We start from the raw sequence: 21858 nt of genomic DNA on the forward strand, positions 1-21858 counted from the left end.
GAACACTCAGAGCCTAAAGAACAACACAGGGCCAAGACCCTGAAAAAGGCCAGAGAGAAAGGCCATCCAAACCCCGCAGCCTGTTCTGACCAGCAGTTAGTTGTTCAAATGGACATTTTGTGGTGGACAGCTGCCTCCTTGAGAAGACCTCAAGAATTTAGGGATTTATGTCTCAAAGATTCCTCACTTCCATATTCACATATTCAATCACATTTACTGAGCAGCAATTCACTGGCCCTGTGGATTGAAAGACAAGCAACACTGAATCCCACCCCAAGGCAGTCACAGTCCCGTGGGGAAGTGGGACCATAAGCACAGCTCTGCAAAGACAACAGCGGACAAATAAATTTACGAGGCTCATTCATGCAACCAACGTTCCCGGGACCCCTGGGATGTGTCAGACCCTGTTCTAGATTCTGGGGGGATAACAAGCCCAAATCCTTCCCTCACAGGGAGGAGTTTAAAGGAGGAAAGAAGACAATAGACAAGTAAACATATTATAATCTCAGGTAGCAGTAAGGGCCATGAGATGTGACATTGGAAAGAACTAATGATAAGAAACTCTGGACAGACCTCTGGAGAGAGGGTACAGCAGAGGCAAAGGCCCTGAGGAGAAACAAGGTTATTATGTTCATGGAAGAAAAAGGGCCGTGAGGGGCTGGAGGAAGGTGGGTGATGGGTAATGGCAAGGATGGAAACTGAAATCGATGGCATGGGTGGAAGTTATTCACTGGGGATGGGAGGTGTGGGTGGAGGGGGATGTGCACCGGCCCCAAGGAAGGCCCACCCTCCCACTCAGGGCTCTACGGGAGCTCAGTGCTGGAGGGTGACTGACGTGCTGGGTGGGTGGACCTTCTAGAAAGAGGGAACAGCACGGTCCCAGCCAGGAGGAATAACCTTCAGGGTGCATTCAAGACGCTACAAGTACTCAGTGTGCCTGGGAAGTCAACTGTTTAGCATACATTCTCAGCATGGACAGAGATGTCAACATAACTTACTCTACAGCGTGGTAGTGTTAAAAGAACAGGAGATAAGAAGGTTATGAGAGCTGCAAAGACAGGAAGTCATTAACACGCAGCAGAGCACCATACCAAGGACCCTATACAACTGCTCACGGGATAATCCTGTGAGTTAGCTACCGCTGGCCGCAGTCTGGAACCCTGACAACAAAGGCTGGTGAGGGTGTGGAGCAAAAGGAACTCTCATTCATGGCTGGCGGGCATGGAAAACGGTACAGCCACTTTGGAAAGCAGTCGGATGGGTTCTTACAAAACTAAACCTCACCACAGAACCCAGTAATTGTGCTCCTTGGTATTCACCCAAAGGGAACGAAAGTTCATGTCCACACAGAAACCTGCGCCCGGATGTTTAGAGCAGCTTTATTCAGAATTGCCAAAACTTGGAAGCAACCAAGACACCTTCCGATAGGTGGATGGATAAACGGTAGTACATCCAGACAATGGAACATTATTCAGAGCTGGAAAGAAACGAGCTATCAAGCCATGCAAAGACGTGGAGAACATTGAAATGCACATGATCAAGTGAAAGGAGCCCATCTGAAAAAGCTGCATCCTGTACGATTCCAACTCTGTCACATCTGAAAAAGGCAAAACTAGAAGACAATAAAGAGATCAGTGGTTGCCAGGGGTTAGGAGGTTAGAGGGAGGGAGAGCTAAGTAGGCGGGGCACGAAAGATTTTTAGGGCAGTGAAAATACTCTGTATGATACCATAATGATGGGATGCATGTCATTATACATTTGTCCAAACCCACATACAAGACCAAGAGTGAACTATAAGGTAAACGATGGGCTTTCGGTGATAATGACGTGTCAGTGTAGGTTCATCAACTGTAATAAATGTACCATTCCGGTGTGGGATGTTAATAATGGGGGAGGCTGTGCACGGGTGGGGCAGGGGGTATATGAGAAATCTCTGTACTCTTCCCTCAATTTTGCTGCAAACCCTAAACTGCTCTAGAAAAAAATAAAATCTTAATTTAAAATACATACACACATATGTATGGGATACATGTCATTATACATTATCCTATCCTACATAATAAAAGCCCAGCGACTGCCCGGCGCAACGACCAGAACAACTGGTTGACCAGTCGCTATGATGTGCACTGACCACCAGGGGGCAGACGCTCAACGCAGGAGCCCAGGGCTCCTCCTCTTCGCTCTCTGCTGCCTCCTCCGGATGCCCGCCGCAGGCGCAGCAGCGCCACCACTGGGCTCCCAGAGCTGACCCTGGAGGCTGGGAGGTGGGTTCTGGATGCCACTGGACTAAGACCTACTCCGCCGCCTCTCAGTGCTATTGTCCCTGGGCCCGGCCCAACCTGGTCCTCTGGAGAGGCGAGTGCTCCATGGGGAGATGCCAGACCAGGGAGCAGCCGCTCAAAGCGCCGGTCCACAGACCCTCGGCTGACCTGGATGAGCGGCGCTCCCATAGTGGACCTATCCCCACAGGCCACACCCCCCACCAGCGCCCCGAACCCAGACCTGCCCTGCATGAGTCCAATTTAACAAGCTATGAGGCAAAGAAACATCAGCAGATAACTACATTATATTTAAGGCCTCTGTGTTCACAGTTCTGGTACACTAACCAGTACGGTATAATTATCATTTAAACAGACCCTTCTTATTTGTAATTACAAAGCCATTAATAAGCCCAAAAGGAAGGTGCTAATTTGCCAACAGAGACACAGCCCTGTCTGCTTTATGATTTTCAACCTGACTAAGTCTGCGAAACATTAAAACATAGCTTTAGTTTAAAAAAACAAACAAACAAACCACCACCCCATGACAGGCACCAAGATAGAGAAAATTATTAACTGGCAAAAGGCAGGTTAGGAAAACAATGATTAGAGTCCGAGCGTAAGTCCTGCTGGCAGGGTTGGCCCTGTATGAGACACCCAAGGTAAACTGTCCCTCCCAGACCCAAGGCACAATGCTCCTGGCACTTACCAGTGTGCCTGCTCCATCCCCTGAGAGCCAGTACACCCACCCACAGCATCCTGAGCCTCAAAGGCACGCCTTTCCTCTCAGAATTGGGGGATAAAGGCAGGACCATGAAGACCCTCACCTTTAGAAACTGTATTGCCAGCACCTGGGAGCTTGTCAGAAAAGCACAATCTCAAGTCCTGCCTAGGATCTGCGGGTAGGAAGGTGCACTTTACGGAGCCCCCGTGGGATTAACACGCACGTTAAAGCGGGAGAGGCCCTGGTCCTGCAGCTCTGCAGCAGAACTCTGCTCCGGGAGACAACTTTCTGCAGCTGTGAGTCCAATAAGTTGGCCACATGTGGCTACTGAGCACTTGAAATGTGGCTACTGCAATTAAGGAACCGAAGGCTTAACTTAATTTAAATTAAACTTGTAAACAGCCACATGTAGTAAACTTATTCACCATATTCCTAGCAATTTTTCAACAGTTTCCAATTTTTTGCTACTATAATTAATACTAAGGCAAACATTGTTGTACATGGGGCATCCCACCCCTAGTGTGTAGTGTATATGTGGATTAACCAAATGTACTGACCCCACTACTTTTAAAAAGAAGTTCTAGCCCAGCCTGTGTCACTCAGTGGTGGAGCGTCGACTCAGGGACCAAGAGATCACCTGTTCAATTCCTGGTTGGGGCACATGCCCAGGCTGTGAGCTCGGTCCCCAGTGGGGGGCGTGCAGGAGGCAGCCAATCGATGATATTTCTCTCTCATCCACGTTTCTATCTCTCTATCCCTTCTCCCTTCCTTTCTCTCTAAAAATCAATAAAAAGATTTTTAAAAAAGAAGTTCTAGCAATAAACAGTTCTGTGTCAAGGTGAATAAAATGCCATCTTTTTCAAATGCCATTTTGAGAAGGAAAAAGAAAAATACTACTTATTTACAGAAACAGTATTTGTTTCCATACTTCAGGGATCATTTTGGTAATCTTTTAAAAAAAATTTTCAGCAAGAAAAGATTGTGTGTGCGCCCTAGCTGGTTTGGCATAATGGATAGAGCATTGGCCTGCGGACTGAAGGGTCCCAGGTTCGATTATGGTCAAGGACACATGCCTGGGTTGCAGGCTCGATCCCCAGTAGGGGGCATGCAGGAGGCAGCCTATCAATGATTCTCTCTCATCACTGATGTTTCTATCTCCCTCTCCCTTCCTCTCTGAAATCAATAAAAAAAAACTTTTTTAAAGAAAGATGGGGGTGGGGGGATAGTGCATGGGAGGGAGATTGTGAACTCTTTGTGGTTGATAAAATTGAGCAAATGACAGTTTGAAAACATGAATGTAAACGGCTCTCAGTAAATGACATTTTATATTAAACTATTCATCTATAGATACGATTAAAGAGTTTACAATTTATGGCTTCAACTGCATAAGTATTTGTTACATATTTAAAGCATCATAAACTTGATAATGGAACGTATCCCTGCGTGGTGCATTTGGCACATTGCGTGTCCACTGCATCTCATGGAAATTGAGGGAGAAAACAAAAGAATTCTCGGTGGAACCATTAAGAGAGGAGGGGGCAACGAAGACCAGAGGCAGGAAGGGGAAAGAAAGGTGGAGTTTCCTGCATCCACCTCCCTCCCAGATGACAAGCTATTAAAAATAATGAAAATGCAAATCTACAAACTTTGCTAATGACTTTGACTTAATAATAAAACAGAGTAGATGAAACTGAAAAGCACATTATACGAAAATAGTTAGGCTCCTAAATTTTTTTTATGACAAAATTTAAAGGAAAGAGAAGTTCAGATGTTTGAAACAGCCCTGTTTCCAAACTTAGAAATAAACTACTCATTCTTAGATCTAGTATCTTGTTTACCATTAATACAGAAACTGAGTTAAACTGACAGTCCATGACAAAAATGTGCAGGACACACCCTTCTCCCAACTCACTGTTTTCCTTTGTCGGTAACATGGGACATTTCAGATACGGGGCAACTTCTTTATTAAATCCTCAATTAAACAATGTTGAGCTCGTCTCAAAAAATCTATTTCTGCCTAGTGACAAACTGTGGGCAGAAATTGTATGCAGTCTTAAAGCATAAAAAAAGTTCCCAGCATTTCCCCTTTTTTTTTGAATATACTATAATTACCAGGAAATCAGCAAAGGCCACTGCACAGTAAACAGACATAATCCACTAGGTGGCGCAATAATAAAAGGGGAGAGACTGTTTCCCTTCAAACTTTAATAATCACAATAAAATCCCGCTGTTATAGCTTTTATAAGAGGCCAAGTAAATGTGCAAACAGTGAAGGGGGTGGCGATGACTAAAAGGGAACAATTATACTTTTAGTTGTCGTTTCTTAACATTAAATGGAAACACAAAAGCATATTACAGTCAATCAACACTCTACGGTGTTTCTGACCCTGCTCTGGGCACTGTGGGGATATTCAGAGGAATAACACTTTCCAACTGTTGATCTCTGGATCTAATTATAGGTGCGGAAGAACATCATTTTCCAGGAAAAAGTTACAGGAGTTAAAGTTTCACGTGGAAAGTGGAATCCATCCATCAGTTCATTCAATAAATATTTATTAAGCACCTCTTTCATACCAGGCTTTGTATGGAGCCCTGGAGACTCAAACAGTGAGGATAATGCACATGGGTCCTGCCTTCCCAGGCATAAATCAAGGGGCCAGCAAGCAACTATAGAAGGAGAGAGGGGTGGGGGCGGAGCCAGGGTCTCCGGAAGGATCTTGGCCTCATTAATGAACAAAATGGTCTCGGGAAGGATCTTGGCCTCATTAATGAGCAAAATAAGTAAAAAGTCTGAGGTAGGATCAGTGGATTTGTATTTTTAGCAATTTGAGTCCAAATTGCTCATCTTACTAGGAAGCAGGGAAGAAATGTAAGCTAGGTGGGCAGCCCCCGCAGGATACAGGAGCTGGGGAGGAGGTAAGGGAGACCTGGCACGGGGTCCATGTGCAGCTGAGGCATGCTGCCCAGCCCCGGGCTTAGGCACAGCCAAGATCTCCTACTGTGAGAAAAGACTGAGGAACTACCATTTCTAAGGCAGGTTCCAAAGACACCTTTGCGGCACATTACTTAAGGGTGGACAGGAAACCGCTATCAGGGCATGTAACAAAGATTTCCTAGGCATTCTGATAAATGGGCGCGCACACCAGATGAAGTCAAAGGACCAAGGGAACAAACTGCGCCATCCAGAGTGTCCATCTGCCGGGGTCCGTAAGGCTCAGCTGATTGGGCGGCATCCGGTGCACTGAAAGGTCGCCAGTTCAATTCCCAGTCATGCCTGGGTTGTGTGCTCAACCCCCAGTAGGGGGCGTGCAGGAGGCAGCCAATCAATGCTTCACTCTCACACAGATGTTTCTCTCTCTCCCTCTCTCCCTCTCTAACAAATCCTAAAAACAAAATGCACTTTGAAGCATACTTCCTCCACATTTTCACTGATGTTACTGCTTAGCCTGGAAGAAGTCTATACTCAGCACTTCCCAACTGGCCCCAGTTATCAGTCTGTGACCTGCCTCAACTGACACCAGAAGCAAACCAGCCCTTTGGCACGCCCATCCAACCCCTTCTCCCTCTCGCTTTACCACAGCCAAGAGGGCCCTCGGACAAGAGCATCCTCGTGAAGCCAGAATCTTTCGCAGGTCAGCATCCTGACATGACTAATCTGTGATGTCAAAAGCACATGCGAGAAATTCTAGGAGTTCTGAACCAGGGGACAGCCAACATTTCCTTAAAGGGCCACATAGTTGATATATTTTAGCATTATACAGATACTGACATTACCATTTAAAATGTAACCATTATAAAATGGAAGAACAATGCTTAGCTAGTGGGCAGAAAAGCAAACAAGACGAACCAAACAGACAGCTAGCTATAGTTGCCGATCCCTAGTTTCAACTTATGCAAAATGCCTTTCCTGCAAGGTGCTCACACTGGTGCCGAAGGAGGTGCACACACTTTCTGATCTTTGCTTTCCTTCCTCACTTCTACCTTCAACAAGCCTAGGACTATCCTGAGCAGCCAGTCCCTATTTGGGGATAATTCTGTTTTGTTTGCCTGTGTATTTCTTTTTCTTTTTAAATTAATAATGAGTGAGTTCTTAGCGGGGACATAATCCAAAAGTCAGGTCAATTCAAAGGGCACTACCCTTGGTTTCGGTAACAATGGAACTTCCCTGGTGATATTTTACCTAATCTAAAATCTGAACTTGTCCACCATTTCCAATCACGGTCTGAGGGGGAAGCTGGCCTGAGATCAAAATCTTGCTTCAGATTTTCCTCAAAGTAGATGATTAACTACATGTGTGAGTATTATCAACACACGCACTGGGCAAGACTCTGCAAAGAAATGTGATGGACACAGAGAAGGGAAAACCTTGGCTCCTGATCTCAGGTGGGGATGCTATCTGGGCACCTCACAGAAAGACCACAAGGATGTGGCCCCATGGCCCCAGGCAAGCCCTGTGTTAGAAGAAACTTGTTTGTAAAGACTGTAAGTTTCCACTACCCACCATGAAGTCTGACTTATTCTAATCAAAATTACATATCCTGCATTTGTCCTGGCTGAGCATACAACCAAATATCGGCATGTCATACAGTGTCAGCCTTATCACACTGTCCGTGGGAGCACATCTAACTCATCCATGCTGGGTCCTGGGGGAGAAAGCCATGCAGGAGTAGGTGAGGAAGAGACAAAAGCACCCTTAACAGCAGGAAGGAACAGGAAAGAAATAACTTCTAGAGATTTCTTGACATTTCCTTGCTCTTTCTACCCCTTGGGCTGGTTGCTCTGGTTTTCGATGTTCTCCTACCCCACCCATCCAAAGGCAAACACCTGGCACTCCATAATGGCTTGGTCCATCACCAAAATGTTCCGGCTCCAAAATTCCCCCTCACTTGTATCCCCATTCAAAAGCCTCACTTGCCCGGCCGGTGTGGCTCAGTGGTTGAGCATCATTTCGATTCCCGGTCAGGGCATGTGCCTCCATTGCAGGGCTTGGTCCCCAGTAGGGAACATGCAGGAGGCAGCCAATTGATCAATGATGTTTCTCTCTCATCTTCGTTTCTATCCCTCTCCCTTCCTCTCTCTCTAAAAAAAATCAATAAAAACATTTTAAAGTTCCTACTCTATCCATGCACACGGTGTCGGATACATATCAGAATAATCTGACTGTCCTATGTCACACTAAAGTGTGAGTGTCTGGTAGCCTAAACCTCTTGGAGGTATTTCCTATTTTAAAAGATGTACTTTGACCCTCAGGGAACTTGTGGTGGAATTCTGACCTTTAACAGGCAAGTTCCCAAACACAGCATATCTAAGATGCTCTTTCTAATTCCACTACCCATGTGCTCGGTTGCCATTCATGTAACCACTGCTTTTTGTGGGGAGAGTGGATGGAATGACACAGTCATTTCTAACTGGAGACTGTGAACTTGAGAAAAGTAGACTTTCACTTGACAAGACATATTCTTAATATTTCTGTAATAAAACTGTGATTTTTAGCTAGTTGTCTATGTAATCTACTTCCCCGTGAGGCTGTGTCTTGCTCATCTGATAGGGTCTTTGGGGCCTCACACAGTGGGGGACACACAGAGGTCACTGAAGAAGGTATCAATCAATCTCTTAACATTGGCATATTATTGTCACTCGCGATTCCTGGGCAGGCAGAGGGAAGAGGGTCCTCTACACATTCAATGATAATATTTAAACTCCTAACCATCAACAGAGGGATGCTGTCTGTTGCGTCTCTCCCTATTTCTTTGTGCATCTGATTCTGAAAAAGCAGAGGCTGGCGCAACTGCAAAAACCTGCAGGTTTCAAATGAGTCACATGGACCTTGGCTCAGATTCCCTCCCGGTCACAGGAGCTGTGTGACCTCGGGCAAGTTACTTAACATTTCTGAGCCTCAGTGTCTTCCCCTATAAAAGTGAGTTTTAACACCTGCCCACAATTGATTGGGACTATTCAACGAGACCTGTACCAAGGGTCTAACAGGACATCAACTGCATGGCTTCCTTCCCCCACTTCACAAGAGAAACGTGACGTCTCAGGGCACAGAGCAAAACCAGCTGCATCTGCCTGTGCCCTGGGCTCCCTCATGAGCGGGCGCTTCACACAAACTTCAGGAGTCAGCTGGAGGGAGCCTGCCCTGACACACCCATAACATTTATAGAAAACAAGCGCACAGCCCAGAGCTGTTTTACAAGCTCCATCAATGCACACTTTCGACTTGTCAGTCCAATAATGCAAAGTTTTTCAGGTTCCAATAGCCTCCAAGCCGCCTGCCAAGTGCTTTCTTGGGAGGTAGAGAATCTAGGGAGGAAGGGGAGAGAATGCACACCCACGCCGCCCACATTTCAGTCCTTTGGGGCCCGCCTTCTCCTTTCTCCTTCCTTCATTTACTGAGCAGCCATTCTCTGCTAAGAATGCAAAGAGCCAGAGCTGCCCTCCACGTGAAACTGAGCCCCCTCCCCACTCCAGGGAGGACCCAGGCCTCACTGAAAACACACCGCTCTTCCGAAAGGACGGACACATGCAGGGAAGTCTATGTCTAATTGGGGACATTTTGCAGAGTTCGGTGTCTCCAAGCATTCGTTTTGATGCAATTCATCCCAACCAGAAAGCTTATGTTGGCCCTAGCTGGTTTGGCTCAGTAGATAGAGCGCCGGCCTGTGGACTGAAGGGTCCCAGGTTCAATTCCGGTCAAGGTCACATGCCTGGGTTGCAGGCTTGATCCCCAGTAGGGGATGTGCAGGAGGCAGCCGATCATTGATTCTGTCTCATCATTGAAGTTTCTATCTCTCTCTCTCCCTCTCTCTTCTTCTCTAAAATCAATAAGAATATATATATTATATTTTTAAAAAGCTTATGTTGCTTCCCATGAAGATAATGGACTGTAGGTGTAGCAGGCGACACATCCAGCCAATACACCCAAGCGGGAACAAACGAGAGACTGAGAGACACCACGTGCCCCAGTTTTTATGACACTTCACTGCAGAAATCATTATCCCACATATAAAGCCCAAAGAACAAGTCTGGTGGAATGATATGCTACTGCTGTTTTTTCAGGACAGTTCATTGCTGGGATAGAATCCAATCAGGTCAACATTTATATTTAATCATCTAATCACACTCAACAACTCAGAACAACGATGCAATTGTTGGCTGGAGCTTACTAAGCCCCATGAGCTCTTCCCCCACCGTGACATGGGCATTCCCCTTTGCGCCTCTTCTATTAATAGGGGAGAGACCGTCTCCGCAGCGCCTGCCGGCTGCAGATATCCGTGGTCAGAAATAGCAAAGGCATCGCTGATGTGTATTCCGGACAAAGTAAATGACAAACACGGAACTTCGATATTTAGCAGTGGCTCAACTAATTTTTATTTTTAACCCACTTCGGGTTCCCCACATTTCACAGAGGAAAGGCCCACAAAGAATTTCATCTTTGAAAAGTGGGTGACTGCCCTGACCGGTTTGGCTCAGTGGATAGAGCGTCGGCCTGCGGACTCAAGGGTCCCAGGTTCGATTCCGGTCAAAGGCATTGCTAATAGGTTGTGGGCACATCCCCAGTAGGGAGTGTGCAGGAGGCAGCTGATCGATGTTTCTTTCTCATCGATGTTTCTAACTCTCTATCCCTCTCCCTTCCTCTCTGTAAAAAATTAATAAAATATATTTTAAAAAAAGAAAGAAAAGTGGGTGACTAACCCATTCCCGCCCGTGAGGAGGTTTTCTGGGACCCAGATGGGTGGTAATGCAGTTTCTGCTGCTTTTCTCAATCCCCCACCTTTGGTGGAATATCAGTTCATGGCAGAACTTTACTTAGGCTTTAAAAAAAAATTGTTTAAGGATATTATCACATAGAAATAAAGGCCGTACTTCACAAAAATACACAAAGCAGCAGCACCACGGGTTTCCTCTCCAGGCTGTGACACCGCCAGCTGTAACACTGGTAGACAGGGCAGACATATATATTTAAAACCAATCATTTCTGTCGAAGGAGTGAATTAGGTCAATGCCCGTAAGAAGCTCCCCTTCAGCTCCTCTTTCCACTCTCCAAACAGTGAAGCCCTTTGTCCATTGTATCAGCCACTGTGAACTGTTTGGACATCCATTGTCAGCCCTGGCCGACTGGGTAAGTCTGGCGAAGAAGAGATGAAACGGGGGATTCTGTCAATGTATTTCTAGCACATTCAAATTTAAGGAAGCTTTTGCAAAGGAGCCGGGCCTGCAAAACCAGTGGCTAAAACGAAGTTACCGATCATGCTTTATCTGGGAACTTCAAATCCTCCTTGCTTTCCTTATCGCTTAAAATTTCTCTGCAAGGAGCCTTCAGAAATAACACTACAGATATAAGCCTAAAATAAAACATTAATCGATAAATCACTTGGTCCCTCTGTTTCTAGCTAACCACCTTTTCAAAACAATAACAGTAAGGTCCTCAAAAAGGTAACATCGGTCAGAGTTATAAGGAAGATTATGTGAATGAGAGAAGATTCAGACATTAGAAAAACTCAGTTCTTTCCACATGTGCCATCGTTATAGGGAGGATTTTGCCAAAATTGATTCAAGATTTTTAAATGTCTCAAGAGCAATACATTAAGTAACCAATGTCACCCCAATAAATTTAATAAAAACAAAAGAGCAGTACATTATAGCTCATATTTCATAATATAAGCTAGAAAGAGGACAGCCACTGTTGACCATGTTTTGGAGCAGGGGTCCTCAAACTTTTTAAACAGGGGGCCAGTTCACTGTCCCTCAGACCGTTGGAGGGCCGGACTATAGTTTAAAAAAAAAACTATGAACAAATTCCTATGCACACTGCACATATCTTATTTTGAAGTAAAAAAACAAAACGGGAACAAATACAATATTTGTATTGGCATGTGGCCCGCGGGCCGTAGCCTCTTTAGCCCATCTATAAACCAGATTTATAGATCACCTTTTACTTACTCTATTAGAAGCTAACAACTCAGATTGACTTAAAAAAGAAAACACTCATTAAGTTTCATTAAGTTATACATCAAAGCAGCAGGTCTTAGAATTAAGTCACCTTTCAGTTTCTGCATTAATTTGTAGTCTTGCAAATTATAATTTCTCAAGCAAACTCATAAAAATCTCTCAAGAATCACAGAGTAGCCAGCCGGTATGACTCAGTGGTTGAGCATCAATCTATAAACCAGGAGGTCACAGTTCGATTCCGGGTCAGGGCACATGCCTGGAGTGCAGGCCAGATCCCCAGGGGATGTGCAGGAGGCAGCTGATCAATGATTCTCTCTCATCATTGATGTTTCTATCTCCCTCTCCCTTCCCCCCTCTCTCTCTAAAACCAATAAAAAACACATTTAAAAAAGAAATTACAGAATGAAAGTTAAACATGTCCCCAAGCCATGACCCAGCAATTCTACTCCTAGGAATTTACACAAGGGAACTATGTGCTTACTAGTAAGTCCACAAAACAAGGTGTAGGTGATGTTCATAGCAGCTTTATTCATAATAGGAAAAAAAAAAAGCTGGCAATAAACCCCAATACCTACCAACAAAAGAATGCCTAAACAGACTACGATAAATTCCTATCAGTGGAATGCTATTCAGCAATAAAACAGAACTGTGGAACCACCTTACAACACAGAGGAATCTCACAAAGGTCATGTGAGCAAAGGAAGCCACACACAAAATCTTGATTTCATGTACATGGATCAAGGTCAAGCAAAACTATTCCTTGCAGGTGGGGTGCTAACAGTCGGAAAAGTGGCCAGAGAACCTTCTAGGGGGATGGAAAGTTCTTATTTTATTTTATTATTTTAAATGTATTTTATTGATTTTTTTACAGAGAGGAAGGGAGAGAGAGAGAAAGTTAGAAACATCGATGAGAGAGAAACATCGATCAGCTGCCTCCTGCACATCTCCTACTGGGGATGTGCCCGCAACCCAGGTACATGCCCTTGACCGGAATCGAACCTGGAACCTTTCAGTCCGCAAGCCGACGCTCTATCCACTGAGCCAAACCGGTTTCGGCAAGTTCTTATTTTTTGATCTAGGTGGTAACCACACAGGTGAATGCACTCATGTATAGACTCATCCAGCTCTGGAACTAGTGGCTGCACAACATGATAAATGAATTAAATGCCACTGAACTGTAGACTTTAAAATGGCTGATTTCATGTTACATGTATTTTACCACAATAATAAAAAAAAAAATTTACCAAGCTCTCCACTTGAGATTTGTGCATTTTACTGTATGAAAATTATACTTCGCCCTAACCAGTTTGGCTCAGTGGATAGAGCGTCAGTCTGCGGACTGAAGGGTCCCAGGTTCGATTCCGGTCAAGGGCATGTACCTTGGTTTCGGGCACATCCCCAGTAGGGGGTGTGCAAGAGGCAGCTGATTGATGTTTCTCTCTCATCAATGTTTCTAACTCTCTATCCCTCTCCCTTCCTCTCTGTAAAAGATCAATAAAATATATATTTTTAAAAATTATACTTCAAGGAAACACCATAAAAATAATAATGTAGAAAAAGCTTCAGGGTGAGTGAGCAGGCTCGGGAGAACAGACTCTGGACACCACTGTTTCCATGGGAGATTTTTTCCCCAGTTTCAGACCAATATTTTTAACCTCAGTTCTTCGGTAAATTGAGTCAACCTTTCCTGCCTCTCCCTGCCTCTTGAGTAAAGGCATCGGCACACTGTGCGCCTAAGCAGTTATCAGTAGACTAAAAATTTCTCCCGGACCTTTGATTAAAATCCGAATTTAGGTACTGCGAGAAAGAAGGCCACTGATAATCAAAACGAACTCAGAGCCTCTTCATTGCCATGTGTCACCACTTGCCTGTTTTTAGTCTCTAACAATAACACCAGACGGAAAAGCACAAATGCTTCCAGTTCCATTTCTGGAAAATGTCAATGGGTGTCTAAGATGCCACAAATCCCTCTCCCCTCTTAAAACTCACCCAGACACTAAACAGGCCGGCCCAAGGGAGGCAGAAAAACTCAGGGGTGCCTGAAGGGACGCTGAGACTCAGAGGACAGCGAGAGAGTTTACGCTAGTGAACAGGGAGGTCTCACAAGAGTACCCAGTAGGCTCATCTTCAGCGCCTCGCGAAGAACACATCCGAGAGGCCTCCCAGCTGCAGGCCTGCCTTACCGTCCACCCTCATGCCACAGCAATGGGGTCCCTGGGGGAGACGCCCATGGGAAAGGAGGGGGTGCTGGAGTCTCCCCGTATGCTGCTTTTACTGGGAAGGGTGGAGGGGAAGAGGAAGGAGAAAATGATGGTTTTGTTTGCTTGCCTGGGCTGCAGAGTAAGGAAAAGAATCCAGCACGCACCGGGCTGGTACATTATTTAAGCTGCAACTGAATAATAGATCCTTCCATCACTTCATGAGCTAAACAACTATAGCCACTCAGGTTCCCAGTTTGCCTTCGAGACCAATGCCTTTCAGAGAGAACCCACTGGATCTCTTTTTATTTTATTTTATTTTTTAACAGTTTATTGCCTTTTTTTTTTTTTTAGAGAGTAAGAGAAAAGGGGGGGGGGGGGAGAGAGAGAGAGAAATACCAATGTGAGAGCATAACACCAATCGGCTGCCTCCTGCACACCAGCTATGAGGGACCAAGCCTGCAACCTGGGCATGTGCCCTGATCCAGGAGTGGAACCAGCAACGTTTCAGTACACGGAACAACACCCAACCAACTGAGCCACACGGGCCTCTTTTTAAAAGACAAAAAAAAATAAAGAAACACAAAAGTTGTTACGGAGCCTAGAAACACTTTATGATGACAAGAGTTAATAGAAATTATTTAGAATGTTCTCTCTCCAGGCTTTACACCCAAACACTTAGAACCCTCAGAAACTTAAACCCCGAAAAGACTTCAGAGACCATCGACCGTAACAGCTCATTTCCCTACAAAGAGACTGAGAACCAGAACTGCTTGCCTTGCTGAAATCACCCAGCTGATATGCCCCCACAAAAATGGTCTGTACGTAATTCTACACTTTTTTCCCTTACGAGCTATTATCTCCTCACTGTAGAAATGCCAGGAATCCACTCTTCTAACTTCTCCATGCATCTTCAATTCTCACTAGTGTATGCCACAGGCCCTCCCCAAATCAAGGCAGTTCGATGTGGTACTTAGTCATGTGCCCGGTGCCCTGTCTTCTGGGGTTTGCAAGATGACTCAGGCCAGGGAGGGGTTCCCGGCTGACGGAAGTGACTGGTCCTGCCAGACGTGATAAGAGCTCTAATAAATACTAGCATGTGCACACTAACCAATCACAGGCGAGAAGGCGGCTGATTCAGCCTGAGTGAAGAAGGTAGGGAGGAAAGGGCTCCTAAGAATGAGCTCACCAGGAAGTTTCTTCTAAAGGACTGCTCTTTTCAAAACCAGAAACGGTTAGTTTTACTTAATTCCCTCAAGTAAGTTCATTCTGCTTTGCCAGATGTACTTGGGCACAGTCTTCCCAGGATTGGGAATGGGCTGCTGGTTTCTCACAGCACACATTCCCCTGCTCCCCATCTTCAAGTTCATTCCACCCAGGAGCACACTGCTATATAAGCATAAAAGACACCCCACAACCTCGAACAGGAAACACTTCCTTTCAGACTGTGATTACAAATGGTTCTCAATGAATGAAAACAGGCAGCTAAATGCGGAACTTTATTTCCTCCTAGGAAGAACAAAAGTCCTAGAAGCTGCATGTAGTAGAAGACTTCATTAATTCCTACTGATGACGAGAAAGCATTATTTCCCCTGCTCACCTTCCACTCAGGTACCTGCTGTATTCTCTCATCTCTACCAAAGCTTTCTTTACTACAATGGCAAAGATATAACTGGCTCTTAATCATTATCTACTCATTGCAGCTTAGTAACTGTTACTTACCAACACCTATCCCAATAATTCTCTCCCACAATGTGTTATATACATTCCCTCCAAACACCTCTGACTGTGACTAACAATACTGTCACATACTGTTAATAAATAGTTACAGTATATATTTAGTCCCATGCTTACACAGGGTATCTATCGGATGAGGCACACTATAATTAAAGTTTCAAAAGGTGATGCCTTTTTTTTTCTTGCAAACATAATGTTTATATTTCAAATGAATGATTAAAGTCCACAATAGAAATAGTAATCACCATATTAATGAATTCTAAATCCATGATTACATATGCACAGAGGTAAAGTTTAGTGAACATCTGTATTCTTTGCCATGATTTATGGTATAATTTGAAATTTTCTGGTTTATCCAGCTTCCTAAAATACAAACATGTATTTTAGTCATGAAGATCTACCAAGAATATGCTTTCTCCACCAGTACCATTCCTGCAACCCCAAATTTCCCCGCCCCCCCCCCCCCCCCCCCCACAAACACATACAATGTTGGGGAAGAAGAAACATAAATTAAAACTATAATCCATGAATATTATAATTAGGCTAAGTATTAAGTCTGAAAGTTACAATAAACATTACAAAAATGTACCTTGCTATGGTCTGCCACTTACAATGGTGTGCAAGTGATGCAGGAAGGTTTGGTTATCTTTTTAAGGTTAAAGACCTGACTTAACTTTAACTGCCTGGCGGAGGCACTAAACAAATATCTGTGCTGATTTAAAATGAGTAAAGTACAAGTTACTAATTGAAGGCTTAGGGTTTTTCAAAAATGGTGTGCGTGAACAAACACAAGCAGGGATTTTGGTGACCCAAACAAAGCATTTTCTATCCTGGTTTTATTTACCTATGTGAGCTTCACATCTCTCATTTCTCTAGGTCAGCGGTTCTCAACCTGTGGGTCACGACCCCTTTGGCGGTCGAACGACCCCTTCACAGGGGTCACCTAAGACCATCCTGCATATCAGATATTTACATTACGATTCATAACAGTAGCAACATTACAGTTATGAAGTAGCAACGAAAATAATTTTATGGTTGGGTCACAACATGAGGAACTGTATTTAAAGGGCCAGAAGGTTGAGAACCAACCACTGCTCTAGGTCAAGGATTCTCTACGACAATCCTTGTTAAAGCTCACTTCACAGACCAATGGAAACTACACTTTTCAAGTTAAATGCATTTACACCTGAGACTGGCTCTCTCCATTCTTGGGCACTGATGGATGGCAAAGGAGATGCACTTGATCACAGGGTGACTTCCCTCAGGAGTGGCCTTTTCATTCTACCCTGTAAACGCCATACCGACAAACCTTAAACACTGCTCACACGAGGGCTTATAGGAAGCTGAGAAAGGAAGGAGAATTGGGCAAGACATTAAAGAGCTTCACAAAGTCTTCAATAACAGTAAGAGAGCTCCGTGGACAAGAAGAGCAAGATGCACATGTTAAGACATAAAATCTGTCAAGTTCAACCTTCCTGGCTTTTCTGGGCCATTCTGTGCCCAACTTTCCTGAAGGTGACGTCAAGGTATACCTAGCTCTCCATAAACGTCACAGTATTTCCCACGTCTTGGATTTGAAGGACTACCTTCATGATTTCTGACTTAGTCTCATACCACTCGTCCTGATAACTTACTGTTTTTCTTAAACTGAACTGTTACTTAACACTTATTTTTGCCTCATTCTAAGTAACCTAATCCATTAAATAAGTTAGTTAGGTAGCTGGCTTTATGTTTTTTTTATTCTTCAAGCACAATATTCATGCACAGTAATGGAAAGACAGGGTATGTCCCTCTCAGCAAGAAAGTCTGTCTGTAAAGCACACTTTGGAAAACACAGTTTGGGAGACAGCAAACGAGGCAGAGAAAACGCTTAATCAAACTCTTAGGTATTTTTTCAATATGCCAGTCCTTAGACTCTCCACTGAGCTCACAGGTTATCGAGGCTGATGAAGCTTTGGGTGCAATGCCTGGCTGGATGATGGAGGCGCCAATCGTTTAAAACCCAAAATGACACCGGCACCTTCGCTGGAAGGCCTCTGCAGGCCGGTGGGGCTCCAGTAGTCAATCGCCAAGTTCAGCAGTCAGTCACCACGTGCTATTCTGAGAAGCGCATTTCCTAATCAAGTTAAGAAAGTGGGAGCAGGCACTTTCCAACTCAGAACTCCGCCTCTCCTGCAATATAACGTGGGCAGTGTACAAGCTTCATCACTGCTTCCCTAGGTAACCTTCCAGCCTGGACCCAGCTACCATCAACACTGGATGTTGGGAGTGAGTACCTGGTAACTTTTCCCATTGCTGTTTCATGGCCTTTTAAAAAATGTTTAATGGAAATACCACCCCAGACCCTCACAAAATTTTTTTGGGAGTCTTTTTTTTTTATTGCTTAAAGTATTACAAAGAGTATTACATAGATTACATAGGTCTCCTTTTTTTTTCTCCCCTTGACATTCCCCCGGGCTCCCCTACCCCCCAGTGTCTTATGTCCATTGGTTATGCTTATATGCATGCATACAAGTCCTTCGGTTGATCTCTTACCCTCCCCTCCTGCCCCCCAACCCTCCCTTGACTGGCTTGTTTCACTTAGCATAATGCTCTCCAGCTCCATCCATGCCGTTGCAAATTGTAAGAGTTCCTTCTTTTTTACAGCAGCATAGTATTCCATCGTGTAGATGTACCACAGTTTTCTAATCCATTCATCTACTGATGGGCACTTAGGCTGTTTCCAGATCTTAGCTATGGTGAATTGTGCTGCTATGAACATATGGGTGCACATATCCTTTCTGATTGGTGTTTCTGGTTTCTTGGGATATATTCCTAGAAGTGGGATCACTGGGTCAAATGGGAGTTCCATTTTTAGTTTTTTGAGGAAACTCCATACTGTCTTCCATAGTGGCTGCACCAGTCTGCATTCCCACCAGCAGTGCACGAGTGTTCCTTTTTCTCCACATCCTCTCCAGCACTTGTCGTTTGTTGATGACAGCCATTCTGACAGGTGTGAGATGCAGACCCTCACAAATGTGCTAGCTATTTAGGCGTCCAATAACAAGGGTCATGACAAAAATTCTTGTGGGGGTGAAGTAGGTCCGAAGTAGCTTTAGGGATGATTTCTTTTTTAACCTTAAAAAAGGTCACATAAACACTGAAGTTCTTAACCCATAAATAGGTGTTAATTCTGACCTGGGTCTTTGTTTCTGAGCCTTATATACCCTCGGATTGAGGATCAAGAAACTTACTCAGTAAAACACCTGAGATAATCGTTTTGCCCCACCCACCCAATTTTCCAGGAAAAATGCCTCTCAACACCAAGGCTGGCTGGCCCAAGGCCATCCTGGCCAGCAAATTTCAGCCCCCTGATAACTGCTTAGGGTCTAATTCATCAATGAGGCATGTTATAGGAAGTAAGCTCCCAACCTAGACAATTTAATCTGAAGCCACACTCGTTACTGGGATTTGTTTCAGGGATTAGGCAAAAAAATAATTCCCAGATGGCTCACATTCTTGTTAGAAGTATGTTGAAAGTTTCAGCAGTGATTACTAACCCTTCCTACCTCTTCACCCCACCCCAGGCACGCCTACACTTCATGCCACTCCCAAACCAAATCTGCATGACTTTTTAAACTACAATTTCAAGAACGTATCTGCCTCCTAAAAAAAAAAAAAACCTTCAGGAGAGAAAACCTTGCAAATTCAAAAGTCACTGTAGGAATGTTATCACCTCCCTTGCATTCCCAGGCACTTCTGCAGAAGATAAATGGTTGGCCTGTGACCTTTTGTCAATGTACAAAAAACTAGATCAAAAGTTAAACAAATGTAGGGAGAAGTCCTAGCAAATGGTATTCCCGGGGGGTGATATAAAAATGCATTGGTCTTAAGCATATGCGTGCCTCAAAAATAGTAATATTTCCCTGTGTAGGGACTGGGGTGGAGTATTTACTGGGAACTTGGTTCACTTCTGTGTATAAACAGTCAAGTCATTAACACAACAGGGATTTCTATCTCTTCTCCTCCATCCCCTCACCCAACCCCCCCTTAAAGTTCTCTTACTGGCATTCAAGGCCTTTCAAGAGAGTGTAACCAACTGTTCCTCTTTTTGCTGGACATCCACCGGGAACCTCCTGTCTATACTTCTAAATCCCACATCCCTTCTCAGCCTTGGAACCAACACTTACATAGTGGGAGTTCTTTATGGTTCTTATTACTAGCTGCCATTTACGCAGCACCCACTACATGCCAGGCCCCCTACATTATTTCATCCAGTCCTCACTCAACCCTACGAGGTGGCGGCGTTATTCGCCCCATCTTCCTATACTGGCTTACGTTGTAAGGTATCTGTTCAAATGCCACCCTTTCTTCCCAGCCAGAATCCCTGAAGGGAGCGCACACAGGACATCTCTCTGTGCTGCACACTCAGGTACCCCAGCAGCGTGCGTTGCAGAAACACAGTGCTCAATTTTCAGGTCTAACAGAGACACTTTGAGGCACAATTTGAGTGTGGCTCATCCAGAAACCACACGCGGTGATGAGCACAGGAGGTGCTCACTACGTGATTAGCTGCCCCGTCCTGGAAAAAAAAAGTTACAGGCAGTATTTCAGAGAATAAAATTCCCCTTCATCAATGTCTGGCAGCCGCTCTGGCAAAGCTCAAGAAACACATCCAAAACCACTGCCGCCTTAGGAAACACCCACCCCTCAGCTTCCCCAAAAGGAAAGCCGCAGCACCGGTCCGTATTTCTCACTGGAACCCATCAGTCTGAGTTATTTGCATGCTGCCCCGACAAGAATGTGGTAGAGGTGCCCTCTTATCATTTGTATTCCCCACACCGAAGCGAAGTGGTTTGTGAAAAGGTATTGAATAAACAAACTTCATTCTCGTGGCACTTTGCTACAAATGCAATCACTCCTACTAACTTCTCACTTAAAACATCTCCTTCCCAGGTGCGTGTGTCTCCTCTCGGAGGGGCCCTGACAAAGAGGGCCCTGTTCTCCCAGAGGGACCGTGGGCGCACCCGGCACAGACCACGGACAGACCTGAGAAGAGGGCCTCTTTCCCTCTCTGCTGGGGTTCCCTGGGCGGAGGGAAGGGAGTGTGTGTTGGGAGGGCAGTTTCCAGGATGGTAAGAATCTGCTGGGAACGGCAGGGAAACCACAGCCATTACTCAGGGCACACAGCTGCCAGGGAAGCCGCGCTGCCGGAGAACTGAGGCTAAAAGAGAGGTGGGAGGCGTATTCCATTACTAAGCTCTGGAGTATTCACTGTCAAAACCCGGCAGTCAAAACCCTGATTATTTATAACTTCAACTACTGTGTAAGAGCGGAAACCTGACAAATGAAGACATAAAAGAGAAGGAACTAATGACAGGTAAGATAATGCCAGAGTAGAAAGCATTCAGCGCTCCCTTGTTGTGGTTTCTTTTGAAGCTCCATCTCCATTCCCCGCCGAGAACAAGCTGATTCCAAGGGAGAAATGAAGAGCCTGGTTTCTACGGAGTTGTCAGTCTGCCTCAAGCACACAAGCACCAGTAACTTTAGTCAAGTACAGAGTGGGGTTTGAAACAGAGAGGGAAAGCACAAAGCCACACAGCAGGTGACAGACCGGCTCCAGAGATGCCTCCAAGGTAGCAGGGATCCCAGACAGAGTTCAAGACAGTCTCCCCTACTCAGTGACTTCATCTGAAACCCGAGAAGTGAACCCAGGAGCCCCGAAGGCCCCCAGCCTAGCCCCTGCCCTCAGCCCTCCCCAGGGGGGAGAGAATCCCAGCTCCCCACAGCACATCTGGGAAGCCCACCGTGCGCTCCCAGGTTCACCCTCGGCGACCCTTCTCCCCACCAATGAGCGCAAGAGGGCACTTACATGGTGCCAACATGACAGCTCCCTCCGGGGTGGAAACCCGCGATCTCCTCGCACCAGCATCTCGGGCGCGGGTCCCGCGTGGGCCCCGCTCCTCCTCCTTCTCCGCGCCGCGGGTCAGTCCTCCGACTTGTGGCCTGG

At 45.2% G+C, this 21858-nt stretch overlaps 1 protein-coding gene across 2 annotated transcripts in view; it reads right to left on the reverse strand.

The window, feature by feature from the left end:
• The window catches only part of TJP2 (tight junction protein 2), an 83943-nt gene that overhangs the window by 48210 nt on the left and 13875 nt on the right, over window positions 1-21858 (reverse strand). Inside the window, exon 1 of one of the 2 annotated variants that reach the window (XM_014541302.1) lies at window positions 21721-21852. The exons of the other annotated variant lie outside the window; for it this stretch is intronic. Coding sequence (XP_014396788.1) covers window positions 21721-21780 — 60 coding nt within the window. The 5' untranslated portion in view covers window positions 21781-21852. Of the gene's footprint in view, window positions 1-21720; window positions 21853-21858 lie in introns of those variants that run through there. 2 annotated transcript variants of the gene reach the window in all.

The sequence above is a fragment of the Myotis brandtii genome, unplaced genomic scaffold (assembly GCF_000412655.1).
Source record: "Myotis brandtii unplaced genomic scaffold, ASM41265v1 scaffold266, whole genome shotgun sequence".
Taxonomy (NCBI): Eukaryota; Metazoa; Chordata; class Mammalia; order Chiroptera; family Vespertilionidae; genus Myotis; species Myotis brandtii.